This window comes from Camelina sativa, chromosome 18 (genome assembly GCF_030686135.1).
Source record: "Camelina sativa cultivar CO46 ecotype springtype chromosome 18, ASM3068613v1".
Classification (NCBI taxonomy): Eukaryota; Viridiplantae; Streptophyta; class Magnoliopsida; order Brassicales; family Brassicaceae; genus Camelina; species Camelina sativa.
Genome location: NC_141897.1, coordinates 20749707 through 20771782, shown reverse-complemented (window position 1 = coordinate 20771782; position 22076 = coordinate 20749707). Strand labels below are relative to the sequence as shown.

General features: G+C 40.1%; 4 protein-coding genes and 2 pseudogenes across 9 annotated transcripts; 2 read left to right on the top strand and 4 right to left on the bottom strand.

Annotated features, from left to right (window-relative positions):
• Window positions 1–389: 389 nt before the first annotated feature.
• On the bottom strand, window positions 390–5006 carry LOC104762316 (uncharacterized; annotated as a pseudogene). The gene is made up of 12 exons (XR_015589339.1): window positions 2982–5006; window positions 2766–2894; window positions 2549–2665; window positions 2361–2462; window positions 2228–2274; window positions 1995–2145; window positions 1661–1861; window positions 1353–1559; window positions 1113–1260; window positions 885–1015; window positions 709–801; window positions 390–610 (listed from the first exon to the last, which is right to left on the bottom strand). The product of XR_015589339.1 is annotated as an uncharacterized LOC104762316 (transcript).
• Window positions 5007–5581: 575 nt separating this feature from the next.
• On the bottom strand, window positions 5582–10180 carry LOC104763628 (uncharacterized; annotated as a pseudogene).
• An 895-nt stretch (window positions 10181–11075) lies between these two features.
• LOC104762312 (uncharacterized) lies at window positions 11076–16202 on the bottom strand. 2 transcript variants are annotated; one of them, XR_015588323.1, is made up of 12 exons: window positions 13633–15594; window positions 13428–13556; window positions 13219–13329; window positions 13083–13129; window positions 12839–12999; window positions 12654–12754; window positions 12288–12520; window positions 12012–12218; window positions 11772–11919; window positions 11544–11674; window positions 11368–11460; window positions 11076–11270 (listed from the first exon to the last, which is right to left on the bottom strand). XR_015588323.1 is itself a non-coding variant. In XM_087497993.1 (12 exons), exons 1-12 carry the CDS (start codon window positions 15592–15594, stop codon window positions 11175–11177), a joined length of 3387 nt encoding a protein of 1128 aa, XP_087354119.1. In that variant the 5' UTR covers window positions 15595–16202; the 3' UTR covers window positions 11076–11174. The 2 variants fall into 2 exon arrangements, 1 of the variants encoding a protein (XP_087354119.1); XM_087497993.1 differs by having other exon boundaries at window positions 12320–12520; window positions 13633–16202.
• LOC104762313 (APO protein 3, mitochondrial) lies at window positions 15829–17230 on the top strand. Its single transcript, XM_010485578.3, has 2 exons — window positions 15829–16231; window positions 16307–17230. The coding sequence occupies exons 1-2, from the start codon at window positions 15843–15845 to the stop codon at window positions 17130–17132; spliced, it is 1215 nt and encodes a 404-aa protein (XP_010483880.1). The 5' UTR covers window positions 15829–15842; the 3' UTR covers window positions 17133–17230.
• A 21-nt stretch (window positions 17231–17251) lies between these two features.
• LOC104762314 (protein FLX-like 4) lies at window positions 17252–18628 on the bottom strand. 3 transcript variants are annotated; one of them, XM_010485580.2, is made up of 3 exons: window positions 18442–18628; window positions 17650–18219; window positions 17252–17565 (listed from the first exon to the last, which is right to left on the bottom strand). In XM_010485580.2, exons 2-3 carry the CDS (start codon window positions 18216–18218, stop codon window positions 17424–17426), a joined length of 711 nt encoding a protein of 236 aa, XP_010483882.1. In that variant the 5' UTR covers window position 18219; window positions 18442–18628; the 3' UTR covers window positions 17252–17423. The 3 variants fall into 3 exon arrangements, with proteins under 3 accessions (XP_010483882.1, XP_010483884.1, XP_010483883.1); XM_010485582.3 differs by having other exon boundaries at window positions 18324–18618; XM_010485581.2 differs by having other exon boundaries at window positions 18376–18593.
• Window positions 18629–18736: 108 nt separating this feature from the next.
• On the top strand, window positions 18737–22076 carry LOC104763627 (uncharacterized). Of its 2 annotated transcripts, none has more exons than XM_087497994.1 (6): window positions 18737–18953; window positions 19106–19540; window positions 19645–19758; window positions 19861–20321; window positions 20623–21687; window positions 21779–22076. In XM_087497994.1, the coding sequence occupies exons 2-5, from the start codon at window positions 19115–19117 to the stop codon at window positions 21632–21634; spliced, it is 2013 nt and encodes a 670-aa protein (XP_087354120.1). In that variant the 5' UTR covers window positions 18737–18953; window positions 19106–19114; the 3' UTR covers window positions 21635–21687; window positions 21779–22076. The 2 variants fall into 2 exon arrangements, with proteins under 2 accessions (XP_087354120.1, XP_087354121.1); XM_087497995.1 differs by having other exon boundaries at window positions 18776–18953; window positions 19080–19540.

The window sequence follows — 22076 nt, the reverse complement described above, 5'->3', positions numbered from 1 at the left end:
CTTCATTAAAAAAAAAAACAAAGAAACCCAATTTGACCTTGAGGATTTCTGTCGAACACCTTGTGTGCATTATTCGTTTGCGATTTTTTCGGGAAAAATGTAAGAAAAAAATATAAACCCAAAAGCTGTGTAGCTCTTTGAATTTGCGTTAATGCCTATATGGCGAATGGTCTTCATGTTGATGATCAACAATTCGTAGAGGACGACGACACAAGAGCTTCTTCTATATTTTGTTTACCAAAAACAAAAAACAAAAAAAGAGCTTCTTCTATATTTTGTAAGAAAAAAAAAAAAATGACAAGTCAAGAAGAACGAGAGATTGACACGTGTCTATATACATGTGTTTGGTTGATGCGTCTTTTGGTTTGTGCCGTTGCTTGTTGGGTACATTTTGATAAGGAAGACGAAAAAAATTCATAGTTTCCGAAGACAAAGAAAGAATCGTATTCTCAAGTTAAAGAGAGTATACAACAACTTCTGATGATTTTGGTTTTCTAAATTTGATGCACACTTGTTAGGCCATTGATGGGACAGCTTCATAAAACAGAATCTCTGGCCGGACCTTCCTTTCTCCACAGTATCTGACCACATTCTTCCAGTTACCAACAACCTATATGTCATTTTCACCACACATATCTCCATCACCTCTCTCTCGCCTATCTAAATTCATTATTCAACTCAAGCAAGACAAGCAGTTTCGTCTTTTACCTCTCCTTCAAAAGCAGTGCGTCTGAGTTTGACCCACCGGTTCTTTTCATAAACTATGCAAATGTGCTCTTCTTCTTCTTCACCACAACCAACCTGCGTCACATACGTTGAGACTGTAACAGAGACATAATGAAGAACGATAGGACAAATATTTGTGACCTTGTTTCAGATTTTACCATTGACACAAGCCGGTAGTTGGTGTTTGGTTCTACGCCTTCATATAGCCTGCTGATGTCTATTTCCCACTCCAAAGCCTTTGTTGTTTCAAATACTTCTTTCTCAGTTTCGCTCTTCTCCCATTCCAAAACTAGTGTTGCAAACCCACAAAACACCAATATTGCTATATAAAAAGCGTAATCAATGAAATGAGTAAATAAGATAGAAATCATGGTGGTCCAACTTACCGATTATGAAGATAGGTGGGCGTTTACTTATAATGTGATGAACAAAGTTTGTCTTTCCACATCCCCCTGTTTTAAGGTCACAGAACATTTTAAATTCCATGCGGATCACCTTAATGATATCCACAAACTCCATATTCCCAAGAGAACACTGCATATTTATAAGCAAAGAACGACGTTATAGATGCTATTAAGGGGAAGTACCAGTTCTGTAGGACAAAGAGGAAAACAAATGAAACATACCTTCAGATCCCTGATTGAATCTGCAGCCATAACAATGCCATAAGAACGTTGCTCTGGATAATTTGACTTCCTTCTGCATCTGGTGCAACTCATTCTTTCATTTTCCTCCAACGTGAAAAGGCGAGTTACCAAGCTTTCTCTTTCTTGATTTTTCCAGCCATGCCAAAACTCAAATATGGCTACAAGTACCTCAGCAGCTTTACTTGACTGAAAAGACAGAAAATAGAATAACTTTAAGATAACAGTTGATCTTATTGAAACAAATAAGAACTATACCATGCAAAGAAGCTTATCGTCTCCGTACGAACCATGGAATGAACCTCTTCTAGGTAAGCAAGTAAGTCGCTCAACAAGGAACTGTAGATTCCCTCATCATTTTTTATCACCTCTGACACAACAGCGTCAAAGAATTTTTGTAGCGCGGAAGGAACTTGTTCTTCCAGGTGGTCATGAAATGGTTGCCTATTGCGCATCAAATCTTCTTTGAAAATCTTAATGTTCAAGAGGGCCTGCGATACAGTATGTTTTTGTGTACTTATCAAAGAAAATAAGGAAGTAAAGAGGTATGGAACGAGCTGAATCAGAAGATGGGAGTTTAGGTATTGAATCTTGTGTTGGTTGCCTGGTTGGTAATTGCTTTACCTTTAGCGTCACGTCAAAAGCTGAATTGTATCTGGTTGTAGCTTCTGCAGCTGCTGGCTCTGAATCTTCTCCAAGGTTTTGTGAATCTTCTTCCATCGTTTTTAGTGATGAAGATGTACCTTCCGGTTCAAGGTTGACAGAAGGTTTACTGCTACATGTAAGAAGATGCTTTGCTCAGAGGGAACCCAAAAAACAATTTAAAGCATGCGGAAAATGACTACTAAGGTACTTACTGTTCAACAGTCTTATCACGCGGTCTAGACTTGCTCGTTGAATTTTTCTGTTGCACCATGAAGACCATTCATCCTTACAACTGATTAACCAAAAAGTCAGAGAAGCAAATAGAGAGTTTAGAACTTCAGAGACCTTATTTTTCTTCTTTGATTGTGGCTTCTTCTCCTCTTCGAGTAAAAGATCTGCTTCTGCTGCATCTGTTTTTGCTTTGGATTCCATGTTTTCAATTTCATCCTAGTTGAGTAGAGAAATAATAAGATATTAGAAACAATTTAAAGGTCAAATCAGATAGAAAATAGAGAGTTTGGAACTTCAAAGACCTTTTTGCTTTTATTATTTGTCTTTTTTGATTGTGGCGTCTTCTTCTCCTCCTTGATTAAAAGATCTGCTTCTGCTGCATCTGACTTGGCTTTGTATTCCATATTCACGATTTCATTCTAGATGAGAAGAGACATAATAACATATAAGAAACAATTCAAAGGCAAAACTAGACGGCTAATGAAATCTCTCTTAATATAACCGAAGTTTCAAACCAACCAGCAAGAAAGGTTTTAGGAGTTGAAGGATATAAGTGCGGTTGTCAAAAGCAGAAAGCCTTGTGAGGCTGTTTAGCAATCTAATCCTTGAATTATCAATCAGCAAAAATTTTGAATCCATTAGAAGAATCTGCAAGTCATGTAGATACTTTTAGATGGACAATTTTCTGTTATTATGTTGTTCATGAATATTAAAAGTTTAAAACCATGGATGAACCTTTTGGGTGACCACTGATTTGAGAAGGCCTACGGACTTCAACACTTTATTGTCACTGAGAGTTTTACGCTCACGTATAAGATTCAAGCAATCTTCTATATCAGGGGAATCAAACGTCGGATGCAATGCTCCTTCCAGGACATCTCGTATTGCACACAAGAACAACAATTTTGTAGGGAGGGAATCTTCAGGAACTTCCTTTTCACAAAAATCACATACAAGAGATGAATATAAGCTCCACTGGTCTTCCGGCAGATTTCTTCTCCTTTCATCTTCAAGCGTACAAAATTTCTCAACAACATTAAGAGCTGCATCAAAAATCAAGAACTGCGTTTTCTTTGCATATTTGGTTCCCAGAGTCCTACATGTGAACTGAACAGCTTTCAGAACAGCCACCCAGATACCAAAATTGTGTTCCCTGATAGGTCTGGGAAAGGTCTTATCCACTGAATTGTAGTCAGTTAACCAGGATATGATATCATCTCCATGAGCAGGTGCCTTGGAGTAGTGAACATTGGGATCAAAAACATTGATTGCCACTTCATCATCAAATGGAGTGTTGTTGCTTTTCAGCAGTCTTCTATCCAGAAGCAGATACGAATACTGAGGATCAAAGTCGATCTTTTCTTTAACTTGAGTACGAGCCAAGACGCTGTCCACTGCTCTGCAAACCAGATCTGTACCATCATCCCTTTCACACTTGATGGTTTTAAGAAAGCCTAGGATTTGATTGAGTTCATGGCATTCTAGAAAACATATACTCTGAGGTGTTTCCACTAGGTGATAATCGACAAGATTCTGTTCAGAAACTTCAAGTTTTCCAAGATGCTTAAGTGGATAACGCATCACCCAGTCTCGGATGCTACATGAGAGAATTTTAAGGTCACAAAACGAGACAAGGAGCGATTTGATTTCCTTAAGTAACTTACTCCGCTCTTCATCCACAGCTTTAGGCCATTCTTTGGACCATCCGTTCTTAGATGCAAACGCTTTCACATCTGCGAGCCGGTTCTTGATCGTTTCAACGGCAGCTACTGCGTCTACTGGTTCCCAACTTCCAACAGATATCTTACGAGCCCAATCTTTTCCTATCCTCCTGACCTTACCTTTTTCTGATGAAATTTTAAAATCTGCAGCATGTTGTTGTTCAAAATGATTCTTACATTCTTCAGCACTAGAGAACTTCTTCAAACATTTAGTTCTACACATCCAGAAAGTCCATTTACCGTCTTCCCTTGCAGAAGCGAGAACTTGGTCCAAAGCATCTCGTCCCTCCGCTTTGTAATGTTCTACTCCCTCGACAAAACGTAAGAGATTTGCAATGCTTACTTTCATAAAGTCCCTTTTGATCTTAACATCCAAACGTAACCAATACGACCTCAGTCCTTTATACTCATCCTTAAGCGGCGGCTCTAGACTCTTCTTTGACTCCAAATCAGTTATTAGCTCGCACTTCTTTGTAGAAGAAGTCTTCGACTGAGCGATGATGCACTCTGCTATATCGATTAAAGTCATAATTTCTTTGACCTTGCCGTCCCTTTCTTTCATATCCGAGTAGCTTGAGTTAGTCAACTGTAAACCTTCTCTCGCTTTGCTCAGAGTGGTGATATCCCAGCGTTTTCAAAGCATTCCACGGAACCCAACCTATATGCGAACTTCAAGTGAGGGTTCTCTTCTCTTTTCGCTAGTGCTAAGAGTATATAACCTTGATCGTTATGAAGAGTACTTGAGTCCTCGGCTTGCTTATGGACAAAAATCAAATCTTCAAGTATCTCCAAGGCCTTGACGTGGTTTCCATTATCGACGAGATTTGTAGCATCGTCGTAGAGTTTTGCGGTCTCATCAAAATCCTTGAAAGAAGAAGAAGACTCCATAGTAACGATTTCTCAAGAATCTTGTGTTTGTTTTCTTGGTCTCCACTCCACTCCAACGTGATTAGATTCAGAGAGATTTGTGAGACGCTAGAGAGAGAGAGAGAGGCGGGAACTATAATAACCGCTGGCTCGTGAGAGGCACGTGACGCCACAAGGCTCTACATTGAGGATTTCTGTCGAACACCTTGTGTGCATTATTCGTTTGCGATTTTTTCGGTAAAAAAGTAAGAAAAAAAGAAAACCCAAAAGCTGTGTAGCTCTTTGAATATGGCGAATGCTCTTCATGTTGATGATAGAAGAATAAATTTCGTGACAATATTTGGACTTGAAACGATCAACAATTCGTAGACGACGACGACGACGACGACACAAGAGCTTCTTCTATATTTTGTAAGCAAAAAAAAAAAAAAAAAGACAAGTGAAGAAGCACGACAGATTGACACGTGTCTGTACACAATGACTCTGGTTGGTTGATGCGTCTTTTGGTTTGTTTGGTTGCTGAACCAATTGTGCGGAAGACTCTCGTGTCGTGTTGCTAGTTGGGTACATTATAGGTTCCAAAGACAAAAGATTAGAGAAACAAGTAAATAATGGTTTCTTCTCATTAATTGGAAAATGTGTGACAAGGTTTTGGTATTTATACAGAAGTAAACCATATAAATTACAATGTGTAAACCGGATAAAGGAAGCCGGTTTACTTATTCTGAAAAAAAGAGAGTACTGTACTATACAACAACTTCTGATGATTTTGGGATACATCAATGTTTGGTTTTCTAAATTTGTTACACACTTGTTAGGCCATTATTGATGGGACAGCTTCATAAAACAGAATATCTGGCCGGACCTTCCTTTCTCCACAGTATTTAGCCACACTCTTCCAGTTACCAACAACCTATATGTCATTTTCACCACACATATCTCCATCACGTCTCTCGCCTATCTAAATTCATTATTCAACTCAAGCAAGACTACCAGTCTCGTCTTTTACCTCTCCTTCAAAAGCAGTGCGTCTGAGTTTGACCCACCGGTTCTTTTCATAGACTATGCAAATGTGCTCTTCTTCTTCTTCACCACAACCAACCTGCGTCACATACGTTGAGACTGTAACAGAGACATAATGAAGAACGATAGGACAAATATATCTGACCTTGTTTCAGATTTTACCATAGACACAAGCCGGTTCTTAGTGTTTGGTTCTACGCCTTCATATAGCCTGCTGATGTCTATTTCCCACTCCAAAGCCTTTGTTGTTTCAAATACTTCTTTCTCAGTTTCGCTCTTCTCCCATTCCAAAACTAGTGTTGCAAACCCACAAAACACCAATATTGCTATATAAAAAGCGTAATAAATGAAATGAGTAAATAAGATAGAAATCATGGTGGTCCAACTTACCGATTATGAAGATAGGTGGGCATTTACTTATAATGTGATGAACAAAGTTTGTCTTTCCACATCCTCCTGCTTTAAGGTCACAGAACAATTTAAATTCCATGCGGATCACCTTAATGATATCCACAAACTCCATATTCCCAAGAGAACACTGCATATTTATAAGCAAAGAACGACGTTATAGAAGCTATTAAGGGGAAAGTACCAGTTCTGTAGGACAAAGAGGAAAACAAATGAAACATACCTTCAGGTCTCTGACTGACTCTGCAGCCATAACAATGCCATAAGAACTTTGCTCTGGATAATTTGACTTCCTTCTGCATCTGGTACAACTCATTTTTTCATTTTCCTCCAACGTGAAAAGGCGAGTTACCAAGCTTTCTCTTTCTGGATTTTTCCAGCAATGCCAAAACTCAAGGATGGCTACAAGTACCTCAGCAGCTTTACTTGACTGATAAGAGTAAAAATAGAATAACTTTAAAAGAACAGTTAAAGTTATTGAAACAAATAATAACAATACCATGCTAAGAAGCTTATCTTCTCCGCACGTACCATGTAATGAACCTCTTCTAGGTAAGCAAGTAAGCCGCTAAACAGGCAACTGTAGATTCCCTCATCATTTTTTATCACCTCTGACACAAAAGCGTCAAAGAATTTTTGTAGCGCAGGAGGAACTTGTTCTTCCAGGTGGTCATGAAATGGTTGCCTATTGCGCATCAAATCTTCTTTGAAAATCTTAATGTTCAAGAGGGCCTGCGATAAGGAAGCAAAGAGATATGGAACGTGCTGAACCAGAAGATGAGAGTTTAGGTATTGGATCTTGTGTTGGTTGCGTGGTTGTTAATTGCTTTACCTTCAGCGTCACGTCAAAAGCTGAATTGTATCTGGTTGTAGCTTCTGCAGCTGCTGGCTCAAAATGTTCCAACAGTGAATTTTCTCCAAGGTTTTGCAAATCTTGAAGATGGCGAACAAAAGAAATAAGAATTATGAATCCCAAACAAAATTATTTAAATTATTGGTCATTTGAGAAGCTTTTTAATAACCAGGGTCTAGTTGGTGAAACTCTTCCTCTTGATTTTCATTTGCTAGAGCATCTCCTGGTTCCATAAAATCTTCTTCCATCGTTTTTAGTGATGAAGATGTACCTTCCGGTTCAAGGTTGACAGAAGGTTTACTGCTACATGTAAGAAGATGCTTTGCTCAGAGGGAACCCAAAAAACAATTTAAAGCATGCGGAAAATGACTACTAAGGTACTTACTGTTCAACAGTCTTATCACGCGGTCTAGACTTGCTCGTTGAATTTTTCTGTTGCACCATGAAGACCACTCATCCTTACAACTGATTAACCAAAAAGTCAGAGAAGCAAATAGAGAGTTTAGAACTTCAGAGACCTTATTTTTCTTCTTTGATTGTGGCTTCTTCTCCTCTTCGAGTAAAAGATCTGCTTCTGCTGCATCTGTTTTTGCTTTGGATTCCATGTTTATAATTTCATTCTAGTTGAGTAGAGAAATAATAAGATATTAGAAACAATTTAAAGGTCAAATCAGAAAGAAAATAGAGAGTTTGGAACTTCAATGACCTTTTTGCTTTTATTATTTTTCTTTTTTGATTGTGGGGTCTTCTTCACCTCCTCGATTAAAAGATCTGCTTCTGCTGCATCTGACTTGGTTTTGTGATCCATATTCACGATTTCATTCTAGATGAGAAGAGACATAATAACATATAAGAAACAATTCAAAGCCAAAACTAGACGGATAATGAAATATCTCTGTATATAACCGAAGTTTCAACCAACCAGCAAGAAAGGTTTCAGCAGTTGAAGGATATAAGTGCGGTTGCCAAAAGCAGAAAGCCTTTCGAGGCTGTTTAGCAAACTAATCCTTGCATTATCAATCAGCAGAATTTTTTATTCCTTTAGAAGAACCTGCAGGTCATGAAGATACTTTTAGATGGACAATTTATGTTAATGTGTTGTTCATGAATATTAAAATCATGGATAAACCTTTTGGTAGACCACTGATTTGAGAAGGCCTATGGACTTCAACACTTTGTTGTCACTAAGACTTTTACGCTCACGTATAAGATTCAAGCAATCTTCTATATCAGGGGAATCAAACATCGGATGCGATGCTCCTTCCAGGACATCTCGTACTGCACACAACAATAATTTTGTAAGGAGGGAATTTTCAGGAACTCCCTCTTCACAACGATCTCATAGAAGAGATGCATATAATCTCCACTGATCTTCCGGCAGATGTCTTCTCCTTTCATCTTCACTCATACAGATGTTCTCGACAAGCTGCATTATATTTAAAGGTCTGCCCGTCCTTTGCATATTTGGTTCCCAGAATCCGACATGTGAACTGAACAGCTTTCAAAACAACCAGCCAGATACTAAAATTGTGTTCCTTGATAGGTTTGGGAAAGGTCTTATCCACTGGATTGTAGTCAGTTAACCTTATTTGATATCATCTCCATGAGCATGTGCCTTGGCGTAGTAAACACTTGGATTATAAACGTTGAATGTTCCTTCATCATCAAATGGAGCATCATTCCTTTTTAGCAGCCTTCTATCCAGAAGAAGATACGAAAACTCAGAGTCAAAGTCGATATTTTCTTTGACTCGACTACGACTTAAAACACTGTCGACTGCTCTGCAAACCACATCTGTACCATCATTCCTTTTACGCTTGATGGTTTTTAGAAAGTCTAGGATTTGATTGAGTTCATGACATTCCAGAAAACAGATACTCTGAGGTGTTTCAGCTAGGTGAGAATAGTCAAAATCCGGTCCTGAAACTTCAAGTTTTCTAAGATATGTAGCTGGAAAAAGCATCAACCAGTCTCGAATGCTACATGAGAGAACTTTCTGTTCACAAAGCGACACAAGGAGCAATTTGATTTCCTTGAGTAACTTACCGCGCTCTTCATCCGCAGCTAAAGGCCATTCTTCAGACCATCCACTCTTCGATTTAGATGCAAACGCTTTCACATCTTCGGGATGATTCTTGATCATTTCAACTGCAGCTAGTGCATCCACTGGTTTCCAACTTCCAGCTGATATCTTACGAGTCCAGTCCTTTCCTATCCTCTTGACCATAGCGTTTTCTGAAGACAGTTTAAAATCAGCAGCATGTTCTTGTTCAAAATGATTCTTACAGTCTTCAGCACTAGAGAACTTCTTGGAACATAAAGCTCTACACATCCAGAAAGTCCATTTACAGTCTTTCCTGGCAGAAGCGATAATTTGCTTGAAAGCACCTAGTCCCTTTTTTTTATGTACTCCCTCGACAAAACTTGAAAGCTTTGCAATGTTTACTTTCAGAAAGTCTCTTTTGATCTTAACATCCAATCCCAGCCAATACGACCTCCACCCCTTTTACTTATCCTCAGAAGGCTCTGTACTTATCTTTGATTCCCGAACTTTTGTCTCAGGAGTTAAAGGAGAAGTCTTGGAAGCAGCGATCTTTAACTCAACAGCAGAGATTAAACGCTCCAGTTCTTCCCGGTTTACGATTACTAAATTTTGGAATCTCAGAGAAGTAACTGAACTCAGGTTGTCTGGGATAGGTTGAGATAAAGCCTCTCTTGCTTTGACAACGCATTTCTTGTAATACATCACTGACCCAAGATCTTTGGCCAAGAAGTTGAGAAACTGTGCACACGATCCTGATGTCTGAATTTTGCGAATGGCATGCTACACAACCCAACAAGTATGCGATTTCCGTGTCATTATCCTCTGCTTTCTCCGCTAGTTCTATGAATATCTTACCTTGTTCGAGATGAAGACGCCATGCGTCATTGGCTTGCCAATGGAGTGAAAGCACATCTTCAAGTATCTCCAAGGCCTTGATGTGGTTTCCATGAGCGATGAGACCTCCAGCATCTTTGTAGAGTCTTGCCACCTTAGCATCCTTCATGAAAGAAGACTCCATAGTAACACGATTCTTCAAGTTTTTTTTTCTTTTTTTTTTTTTTTGCGTTTTCTTGGTCTCCCAAGTTTTCTTTCTTTCTCTTCTTTAACGATTCAGAGATATTTGTGAGAGAGAGAGAGAGAGAGAGAGAGAGTAGAGGCGGGAACAAGAACAACCGTATATAAAACCGCAAGGTTCTCGAAGAGGCTGGCTCTTTATCACGTGAGAGCCACGTGACGACACAAAAAGGCTTCATAAAAGCAAACAGAGAACCCCATTTTTGGGCATTGGGGGAATTGTGTCGAACACCTTGTGCATCATTCGTTTGGGATTTCCACGAAGTAAGAAATAAAAAAAAACATGACCCAGAAGCTGAGTGAGTCCTTTAGAATTTGGGTTAAAATGTACAACTGTCTTCATGTTGATGATGAACAAAAATGTCGTGAAAATGTTTAGACTTGAAAAATCAATAATTTGTAGAGACGACGACGACGACACAAGAAAAAAGTTCGAAATTTTTTAGAGGAGACGTTGATGTTGAAGTTAATCATAGTAGTAACTCACAAATCAATTAGCACGAGATACTGACACGTGTCTAGTAACAATGACGGTCAAATTAATTAATTAGTTTAATACTTTAATAAATTAAAAAAAAAAGACTGTAGAGAGAGAGAGAGAGAGAGAGACTCTAATCGGTTCGGAGTGTTTTTGGGTTTTAGAGCAATTAAAATGACCAGAAAGATAACCGAGCCGGTTAAGTGGTTCTTTCGATTGATGTTAACCGGTGTCGTTTCAGGAAGTCGTTCGTTACTCGTTTTAAGATGTTGAGCTCAGCCTCTTCCTTTTTGGAAGATGAACCATTATGCGAAATGCTCTTGTCGTTCTTGTTGTGTACATGATAAGGACTCTATGTAGATAAACAAATGAACACAACTTTTTTTTTTTTACTTGGAACATGTCATTGTTTTATACATCAATGCTGGACCTCTCCACATTGATACAATACTGTCAATTGTTAGGCAATCCATGAGACAGCTTCATAAAACAGAATCTCTGGCCGTACCTTCCTTTCTCCACAGTATCTGACCACATTCTTCCAGTTACCAACAACCTATATGTCATTTCACCGCACACATTTCCATCACCTCTCTCTCGCCTATCTAAATTCATTATTCAACTCAAGCAAGACAAGCAGTTTCGTCTTTTACCTCTCCTTCAAAAGCAGTGCGTCTGAGTTTGACCCACCGGTTCTTTTCATAAACTATGCAAATGTGCTCTTCTTCTTCTTCACCACAACCAACCTGCGTCACATACGTTGAGACTGTAACAGAGACATAATGAAGAACGATAGGACAAATATTTGTGACCTTGTTTCAGATTTTACCATTGACACAAGCCGGTAGTTGGTGTTTGGTTCTACGCCTTCATATAGCCTGCTGATGTCTATTTCCCACTCCAAAGCCTTTGTTGTTTCAAATACTTCTTTCTCAGTTTCGCTCTTCTCCCATTCCAAAACTAGTGTTGCAAACCCACAAAACACCAATATTGCTATATAAAAAGCGTAATCAATGAAATGAGTAAATAAGATAGAAATCATGGTGGTCCAACTTACCGATTATGAAGATAGGTGGGCGTTTACTTATAATGTGATGAACAAAGTTTGTCTTTCCACATCCCCCTGTTTTAAGGTCACAGAACATTTTAAATTCCATGCGGATCACCTTAATGATATCCACAAACTCCATATTCCCAAGAGAACACTGCATATTTATAAGCAAAGAACGACGTTATAGATGCTATTAAGGGGAAGTACCAGTTCTGTAGGACAAAGAGGAAAACAAATGAAACATACCTTCAGATCCCTGATTGAATCTGCAGCCATAACAATGCCATAAGAACGTTGCTCTGGATAATTTGACTTCCTTCTGCATCTGGTGCAACTCATTCTTTCATTTTCCTCCAACGTGAAAAGGCGAGTTACCAAGCTTTCTCTTTCTTGATTTTTCCAGCCATGCCAAAACTCAAATATGGCTACAAGTACCTCAGCAGCTTTACTTGACTGAAAAGACAGAAAATAGAATAACTTTAAGATAACAGTTGATCTTATTGAAGCAAATAAGAACTATACCATGCAAAGAAGCTTATCGTCTCCGTACGAACCATGGAATGAACCTCTTCTAGGTAAGCAAGTAAGTTGCTCAACAAGGAACTGTAGATTCCCTCATCATTTTTTATCACCTCTGACACAACAGCGTCAAAGAATTTTTGTAGCGCGGAAGGAACTTGTTCTTCCAGGTGGTCATGAAATGGTTGCCTATTGCGCATCAAATCTTCTTTGAAAATCTTAATGTTCAAGAGGGCCTGCGATACAGTATGTTTTTGTGTATTTATCAAAGAAAATAAGGAAGTAAAGAGATATGGAACGTGCTGAATCAGAAGATGAGAGTTTAGGTATTGAATCTTGTGTTGGTTTCCTGGTTGGTAATTGCCTTACCTTCAGCGTCACGTCAAAAGCTGAATTGTATCTGGTTGTAGCTTCTGCAGCTGCTGGCTCCAAATGTTCCAACAATGAATCTTCTCCAGGGTTTTGCAAATCTTGAAGATGGCGAACAAAAGAAAATTATGAATCCCAAACAAAATTATTTAAATTATTGGTCAATTGAGAAGCTTTTTACTAACCAGGGTCATCATTATTTTGCACAGAATAATTCTCTTCTAGCTGGTGATGCTCTCCCTCTTGAATTTCATTTGCTAGAGCATCTTCTGGTTCCATAGAATCTTCTGCCACCGTTTTTAGTGATGAAGATGTACTCTCATGTTCAAGGTTGACAGAAGGTTTACTACATGTAAGAAGACGCTTGGCTCAGAAAAAAAATTCAAAAACAGTTTATAGCATGCCAAAAATGACTCCTAAGGTACTTACTGTTCAACGGTCTTATCACGTGGTCTAGACTTGCTCGTTGATGTTTTCTGTTGCACCATGAAGACCACTCACCCTTACAACCAATTAACAGAAAAATCAGAAAAGCAAAAGAGATCGAGTTTAGAACTTTAAAGACCTTATTGCTTCTATTCTTCTTCACTGATTGTGGCTTCTTCTCCTCCTCGAGTAAAAGTTCTGCTTCTGCTGCATCTGACTTCGCTTTGGATTCCATAGTTACAATTTCACTCTAGTTGAGAAGAGACATAATAAGATATGAACAACAATTTTAAGGCCAAATCAGACAGAAAATGAAAGCTCTCTGTATATCAAATGTGTCAAACCAACCAGCAAGAAAGGTTTCAGCAGTTGAAGCATATAAGTGCGGTTGTCAAAAATAGAAAGCCTGGTGAGGTTATTCAGCAAACTAATCCTTGAATTATCAATCAGTAAAATCTTCGAATCGATTAGTAAAACCTGCAAGTCATGTACAAACTATTAGATGGGAAATTTCAAGTTCTAACGTTGATGAATATTATAATTAAGAATGAACCTTGTGGGTGACCACTGATTTCAGAAGGTCTATTGATTTCAACACTCTATCATCGCTGAGACTTTTACGATCACGTATAAGATTCATGCCATCTTCTAAATCGGGAAAATCAAATGTTGGACGCAGTGCTCCTTCGAGAACATCTCGTACTGCACACAAGAATAATTTTGTAGAATTTCCGGGGAATTCCTCTTCACACCTATCGCATAGAAGCGATGCATATCTGTTCCATTGATCTTCCTGAAGATTCCTTCTCCTTTTATCTTCACTTATACACATGTTCTTGATGATAGTAAGAGCTGCATCATAATCTAAGACCTGCACTTTCTTTGCATATTTGGTTCCCAAAGTCTTACATGTGAACTGAACAGCTTTCAGAACAGCCAACCAGATATCAAGATTGTGTTCTCTGATAGGTCTGGGAAAGGTCTTGTCTACTGAGTTGTAGTCAGTTAACCAGGATATGATATCATCTCCATGAGCTGGTGCCTTGGCGTAGTGAGCACTGGGATCAAAAACACTGATAGTCCCTTCATCATCGAATGGAGCAGGATCAGTATTGCTTTTCAGTAGTCTTTTATCCAGTAGCAGATATGAAAACCCAGGGTCGAAATCGATCTTTTCTTTAACTCGAGTACGACCCAGGAAACTGTCCACTGCTCTGCAAATTGCATCTGTACCATCATTCCTTTCACACTTGATGTTGTTTAGGAAGTCTAGGATTTGACTGAGCTCATGACTTTCTAGAAAACAGATACTCTGAGGTGTTTCTACTAAACGCAAATCAACAATACTCTGTTGGGAAACTTCAAGTTTCACTAGATGCTTAACCGGAAAACGCATCATCCAGTCACGAAGGCTACCGGAGAGAATTTTCTTGTCGCAAAACGAGACAAGGAGCAATTTGATTTCCTTGAGTAACTTACTCCGCTCTTCATCCACAGCTATAGGCCATTCTTTGGACCATCCATTCTTAGATGCAAAAGCTTTCACATCTGCGAGCCGGTTATTGATCATTTCAACGGCAGCTACTGCGTCTACTGGTTCCCAACTTCCAACAGATATCTTACGAGCCCAGTCTTTTCCAATCCTCTTGACCATATCCTTTTCTGAAGAAAGTTTAAAATCTACAGCGTGTTGTTGTTCAAGATGATTCTTACATTCTTCAGCACTGGAGAACTTCTTGGAACACAAAGTGCGGCATATCCAGAATGACCATTTTCTGTCTTTCTTTGCAGAAGCGAGAACTTGCTCCAAAGCATCTCGTCCCTCCGCTTTGTAATATCCTAATCCCACAACAAAATTTGTAAGCTTTGCAACGCTTACTTTCAAAAAGTCCCTTTTGATCCTAACATCCAATCCCACCCAGTATAACCTCAATCTTTTAAATGTATCCTCACGCGGGTCTGGACTCTTCTTTGACTCCCAAACTCTTTGTTCAGAGTTTTTCATAGTAGAACCAACAAGAGTCTTGGAAGAAGCGATACGAGACTCTGCATCTCTGATTACTTCCAACAATCCATTATTCTTTTCGTCGAGTACTTTTTGATCTTCCAAACTCAGTGGACCATGTTCAGCTGGGTTCTCTGCCCAAGTAAGAGTTAAACCATGTTTTGCTTTCTCCACAGCCTTCTTGAGATACAATACTGACCCAAGCTTTTTGCCCAACATGTGGAGTGAATTCGCACAAAGTGGTGATAACCCATCATCTTCCGAAAGACACTCTACAGAACCTAACAAGAATGCGACTTTCACGTCAGGGCTCTCTGCTTTTTGCGCTAGTCCCAAGAATACGTGACCTTCTTTGAGACGAAGATGCCATGCGTCTTTATCTTCCCCATGGACTAAAATCAAATCGTCAATGATCTCCAATGCCTTGATGTAGTTTCCTTCACGGAAGTGACGTGTAACATCTCTGTAGAGTTGTGCGCCCTCTTCATCATCCTTGAAAGAAGGCTCCATAGCAAACGATTCTTTTCGCTTTCTTGTTCTCTAGGGTTTTTTCAAAGCTTCGGAGAGACAAAATCTGATTTGCGAGAAGAAGAAGCAGAGTAGAGGGCAAGCGGGAGTCTCAACCAAAAGTAACAGCAAGGTACACGTGGGAGCCACGTGACAAGGCATGTGAAAAAAAAAAAAAAAAAACTGAGAAAACCCAATTTTTCACCATTGGGGAATTCTATCGAACACCTTATGTGCATTTGGGAGCAAAAATGCAGAGAAGAAAGCTAATGCAAATCTCAGTCTCCGTAATCAGAAAATCTCATTATTCAACTCCCGTTAAATCTCTAACCACCAATCACGACGTTCCAGTTGTCGTTGTTGATGATGACGATCCTCTCTACGCCGACGTACCCAAGCCACGGAAGGATAAATCAGAGAGGAAGCCGTATCCGACTCCGATGAAAGAGTTGATTCGTCGCGCGAAAGAAGAGAAGCAACTGAGAAAACTACAACCATGTCGAGTTCTGGAAGATCCGCCGGATAACGGTTTACTTGTTCCGGAACTTGTCCACGTGGCTCATTCTGTTCACCGATGCCGCAACTCTTTGCTCTCCGGCCTCTCTAAAATCATTCACCATGTTCCTGTTCATCGCTGCAGGTTACATTACTATTCCTCTCCCTTCTCTCTTTTGATTTGCTTATATATTTGAGAACTTGTGTTGTTTTTGTTCAGATGCTGCTCTGAGGTTCATATTGGCAAGGAAGGTCATGAAATCAGGACTTGTACAGGTCCTGGTAGTGGTTCAAGAAGTGCGACTCATGTCTGGAAAAGAGGAAGAGTGAGCGATGTTGTCTTGTTCCCAAAAAGTTTTCACCTTTATGACCGTGCTGTCAAACCGAGAGTTATACACGACGAGAGATTTACCGTCCCTAAGATCTCTGCGGTTCTCGAGCTATGTATACAGGCTGGTGTAGACCTTGAGAAGTTCCCATCAAAGCGAAGATCGAAACCTGTGTACAGCATCGAAGGACGGATTGTAGATTTTGAGAAAGTCAGTGATGGAAATATAGAGACTGCAGTTACTTCTACTGTTGAGCTTTTACAAGAAGATGATCGTTGCAAGGTTGAGGAGAAGAAGAGCTTGAAGGAATTAAGCATTGAGACGATGGAGTCATGGTTTGAAATGGTTTTGGGGGTCAGGAAACTGATGGAGAGATACAAAGTGTGGACTTGTGGGTATTGTCCAGAGATTCAGGTTGGTCCAAAGGGACACAAAGTGAGGATGTGTAAAGCGACAAAGCATCAGATGCGAGACGGAATGCATGCGTGGCAAGAAGCTACTATTGATGATGTGGTTGGTCCAAACTATGTGTGGCATGTTAGGGATCCTACTGATGGTTCTGTTCTTGATAATAGCTTGACGAGGTTCTACGGCAAGGCTCCTGCGGTTGTGGAGATGTGTGTTCAAGGTGGTGCACCGGTACCTGATCAGTACAAGAGTATGATGAGGCTTGATGTGGTTTACCCTCAACGCGATGAGGTCGATCTAGTCGCTTGACCTCTTCTTAAGTATTGGGGATTTGTGTAATGAATGCTTAAGAGTACACTTGTTTGTTTCTGTGGTAGAATATTCTCAGCAGATGTTGTGATCGACCATTTGAACACTTCTCTAACTCATTTTCTCAGAAAGGAACAGGTTGATTTGAAAAAAAGGAAAGCTCATATATATATATATATATATATATATTAGGAAAGATGAGAACACAATTGTGGTTCTTGTAATCCCTTCCTAAATAGAGGAGCCCCAGCCTCGGCCTCTTTGGTCTCAAATCTAAAACACATTCAATTCTCAGACGTCTTTGCTCCTTGCGGTTGCGATTTCACTTCGCAGCTTCTCAATCGTTTTAACAGCTCCGATTATTTTCCTCTCCATCTCTTTCAATTGCTCAAGTTTCTCTACGTTCCCACTCTTCTCTTCCTCAAAATCTTTCCTGTTACATAAAAACCAAATGGTTAAAACAACTGGTGATCAATAGTTAACAGTTACTTGACATGTAAAAGACTCTTCTTTTTACCGTAATCTCTGGTGCTCCTCTTTCAACCGCTCAAGCTCTTGGCTCGACGCCTCTAAACCCTCTGCCTCAAGACAAACCTTCTTCAACTCCTTTACCACCAACTTCACCTGTGAAGCAAGCTCTTCGCGTTCTCTGGCCAACCGATGAGCTTCAATGTGAGCTAATTGCACCTCCCTCCTTATATTCTCTCTGTTCTTGATCATACCCTCCATTTTAGCTATTTTCTCAAGAGTCGCCCGGATCTGAATCTCGGTGTCTGTTTCCGTCTTTCTGATGTGAGCTCTTAGCCCCTGGACTTCACGGTCAGCCACGGTTAAGTCTTCCTTGAGAGCTACGTAGCTTGAAGCTAGTTTCCGGTTGTCACTTGAGAGCCGGTCTATCTCAGCAGCTTGAGCTGCAATCTTGTTCTCTAGAATATCGGGAAGAGAGATCCGTTGGTCTCGAAGATGACGCGGATCCGAAGCCGAAGAGATGGTCTCATGGTGCCTTGATAATGATGACCCACTAGTTGACATGCCTTGGCTCACTCTGCTATGATGCTTTGAACCTATCCTCTCCCTTGAAGACATTCTACAGAAGAAAAAAAGATGACCTCCACTCAAAACATAGAACTTAAAGATTAAAAATCAAGAAAGCTAATGAGATTCAGTAATCGAAGAAAGCACAGAACAAACCCTAGGTTCCTATCTTGGCACGAGCTAGAAGAAACCCAGGAATTGGACGAACCTTAAACTAAGGAGACAAACCAATTCTAAGAAACCCTAGTATCATCCGTATCACAATTCGACGAACCTGAAATTCACAAATAGAGATTGATCTCCGGAAGAGGCAACTACAGGGCTTTTATGTTCTGAAAAGCTGATCTCTAAATCAACTCAAAGACTAGAGATCGATTTCACAACTCTCAAATCAAAGACACCAACTCTCTGGTCTGGTCTCGGCTTGTGTCAGAAAGTTCCAACTCTCTGTAATTGTTGTTATTTTTACGATGGGTAAATTAGTTTTGTTTAAAGATTTGGGTCTTAATAAAGGCCCAATAGATAGTTATTGGCCCATTTAAATATTTAGCCTTACACGTCTGTCACGTGATTCTCTGTGAAAGTCATCTTCTCCGCGACACCTTCATGAACCAAAAACATACTTATATAGAGAACAGAATCCAACTTCTTCTATCAATTCAGATTCGCACGTTGATCCTAATCTTAAATACAAAAATCAACACCTAATTATGACCTGATCTGATATTACCTCTCTTATTCAATCTTCCTGATTTCTCAATTTCAGTCCTAGGGTTTCAAATTCCGGTAAGTCACTTTTTGTCATTTTCATCTCTCTCTTTGATTTTTTTTTTCCGTTTGATTCTCAAAACCCAGATCGTGTGACGTATTTATTACTATTTCTTGATCCCACATTTGTTTTTGTAATTCCAGTGACATATTCGCGTACTTGTTTACAGTTTAAAGAGATGGCCGAAGCGATGGAGACGGAGATGGAGTTATCTGATGGTGAACAAACGAATGCTAATAATGCATATGTTGCTGCTTCCCAAAACTCTGCTTCTGCTATGTATAACAGAAACCTTTTGGCTGCTTATGGGAACTCACCCACTGGATTAGAGAAAGTGATACAAAGGAGACCTCAGGTTCATCATGAGCAGCTGCTACCTGGTTATATCTTTATGTGTAATGCGAGGACGAAAAATGATTGCTACCGTTACCGTGTTTTCGGCGTTCCAAGAGGAAGAAGAGACGTTGTTGAGAGTATCAAACCAGGGATGAAGCTTTTCCTTTATGACTTTGAGAAGAGACTTTTGTATGGTGTCTATGAAGCTACTACTGGTGGCAGGTTGGATATTGAACCTGAAGCTTTTGACATGCAATATCCTGCTCAGGTAAGCCTCCTGTGAACACACACACACATATGCTTTCGTTTAGATAAATCATCATCTGAATGTGTCTAAGATTGTTCTTTTTCTCTTTTACTTGATTTTGGCAGGTTGGATTTAGAATCCTCATGAACTGTTATCCCTTGCCAGAAAACGCTTTCAAGTCTGCTATCTATGAAAATTACAAGGGGCCCAAATTTAATCAAGAACTTGCTCCTCACCAAGTAATACACTTTTTCTTGCTTTTTTTTACAGCACAGGTTTTTTTAAGTTCCATGCTTACCTGCTTGACTTTTTAGTAATGATAATTGTTCCATGGATTGCAGGTTATGTCTTTGTTATCATTGTTCCGTCCATTTACTGCTCCAGAGATCGATCTGTTACCTCAGAGATTGGCTTCTAGAGCTCCAGCACCAAGGACTCTATCTTTTGAGGAAAGGTTCATAGCTGCTACACAACTTAGAAATGCTTCATCTGTTTTAGATCCTCTGTCTGCTCGTCATGCAGAACCACGACCTGGCTCTCTTATGGCCCATCAGTCTGCTCCCCGCACATCTCTGCTCCAACATAGTTACTCCAGACAAGACGACTACACAACCCCACCTAGAGATAGTCTGTCAAATTTGAATCAGCCTTATTATCCTACAGAAGCTCGGCAGCAACGGTTGCTCGGAGACCCTCCTCAGTCAGATCCTCCTCGGTCAGACCCTCCTCGGTCAGACCCTCCGCGGTCATCTATACAGGACCCTCAACTTAAATACCTTACCATTTTATCTAATATTCGGAGGTAACTATGGTTGTAGGGGGTTTTGGTATTCCTTTAGCCAATTACTTTGTTGATTTATTACCCTATTTCAGTTCCAACTTGAACTTTTATCTTATGCCAAATATGTCGATCATAACTCACTAAAGAACTGATATTTGTAGCCATCAGACGTTTAAAACCATAGCTATATGTGAATCTGAGAACTCTGCTAGACTCCAGGACCTCCACTCTGCAGATGTTTACATTGTTCCTATTTTCTGGTTTTGCAGTTACCTATATGTGAATGTGTAACCATAGGTCTTGGGTTTATTTGCTATGACAGATACGGAACTGCTTCAGATTGCTTGGCGTCAGAAAGTGAATATATTCCGGCAACACCATCAGAGAAGGACCAGTTTGCGTCACCTTATTCTGATAATAAATATCACCCGTCGACGTTATCTGGGAATGAGCATCCTTCTGCACCTACAGCTAATGGGAGTGTGTATAGAAGTGAGTTCTATACTTCACCATCACAAAAGGAAGGGGAAGCTAGTCAGCAGCATGAAATCCCGGCTAGGACCTACTACCACCCAGAAGCATCTACAGTTTCAAATACTACAGTGTCCATGCAACCAGATATGCAGGCAGTTAGTGCTTCTCAATCTCATACTGAGACAGCTGGCTATCCTACACCGGCACATGGTGAAGCTTCACAACCAGCTGCTGGAGCAATTGCTTTCACACACCAACCTCAAAGTGTAGCGGGTAACTATACCAAGCATATACAGGCTGGGAATGTGGAAGAAAGTACTCAATCGTATGCTGGAACAATGAGTTATCCGCAGCAGCAATATTATGCAGCTATGGGGCATACTACTCAACTCTATGCTGGTGGAACTGGATATGTTCAAAACCCCCATGAAATTGGGTACGCCCAGCAACCTCATGTTACAGTAAATGGGTACCCTCAGCAACCCCATGCTACAGCAACCGAGTACTTTCAGCAACCCCGTGCTGCCACAGCCGGGTACACTCAGCAACACCATGCGGCATCAACCGGGTATTCTCAGCAACCGGCAGCTGGGTATGCTCTACAACCACATGCTCAAGCTGCTGAATACACAACGCAACCACATGCTCAAGCTGTTGGTTACATGCCGCAATACCATCCTCAAACTGTTGTATACAATCAACAAGGTGTGATGCAAGGTTCTGTACCAGGGGCTCCCGGGACAGCTGATTGGAATGCTGCAAACCAGGCATATTCTGCAACAGGAGATTGGAATGCGGTGAATCAGTCTTATTACCCTCAAACAGCGGATGCAACCACAGCCTATTATCAAACATCTTAAAAGTGTTGCGAATCTGGGATGGCAGAGAGAGGACTCTGTTAACTCTCGTATACGTAAGGAATTTTCAAACTCAATTGAGGAGCATTGTATCGGTTCAGGTGAGAAACAGTTTGCTGAAAACACCTCTTTGCATTGGTATTGCAGGACGTGGGCAACTTGTGCGTGGTGGGGAGGCATGGAATCAAACTGGTGCACTCAAAAGAAGGTCAAGGACATTATAGCTAGAGTCCCCAGCTCGTTTACTGTAAGTTTTTTTTCTAAAAAAAAGTTCTATATAATGGTTTGATCATATTCATATCTGAGCTGCACAAGAGGAAATGCCTCAAACCATCAAAACTTCTTGAAGTCCCATTTCAGGAGTGCAATCTGAAATGCAATTCTGATTGGGATGTAAAATTAAGAATCTTTTATCAGTACTTATCCTAAAACATTTCTTTTGGTA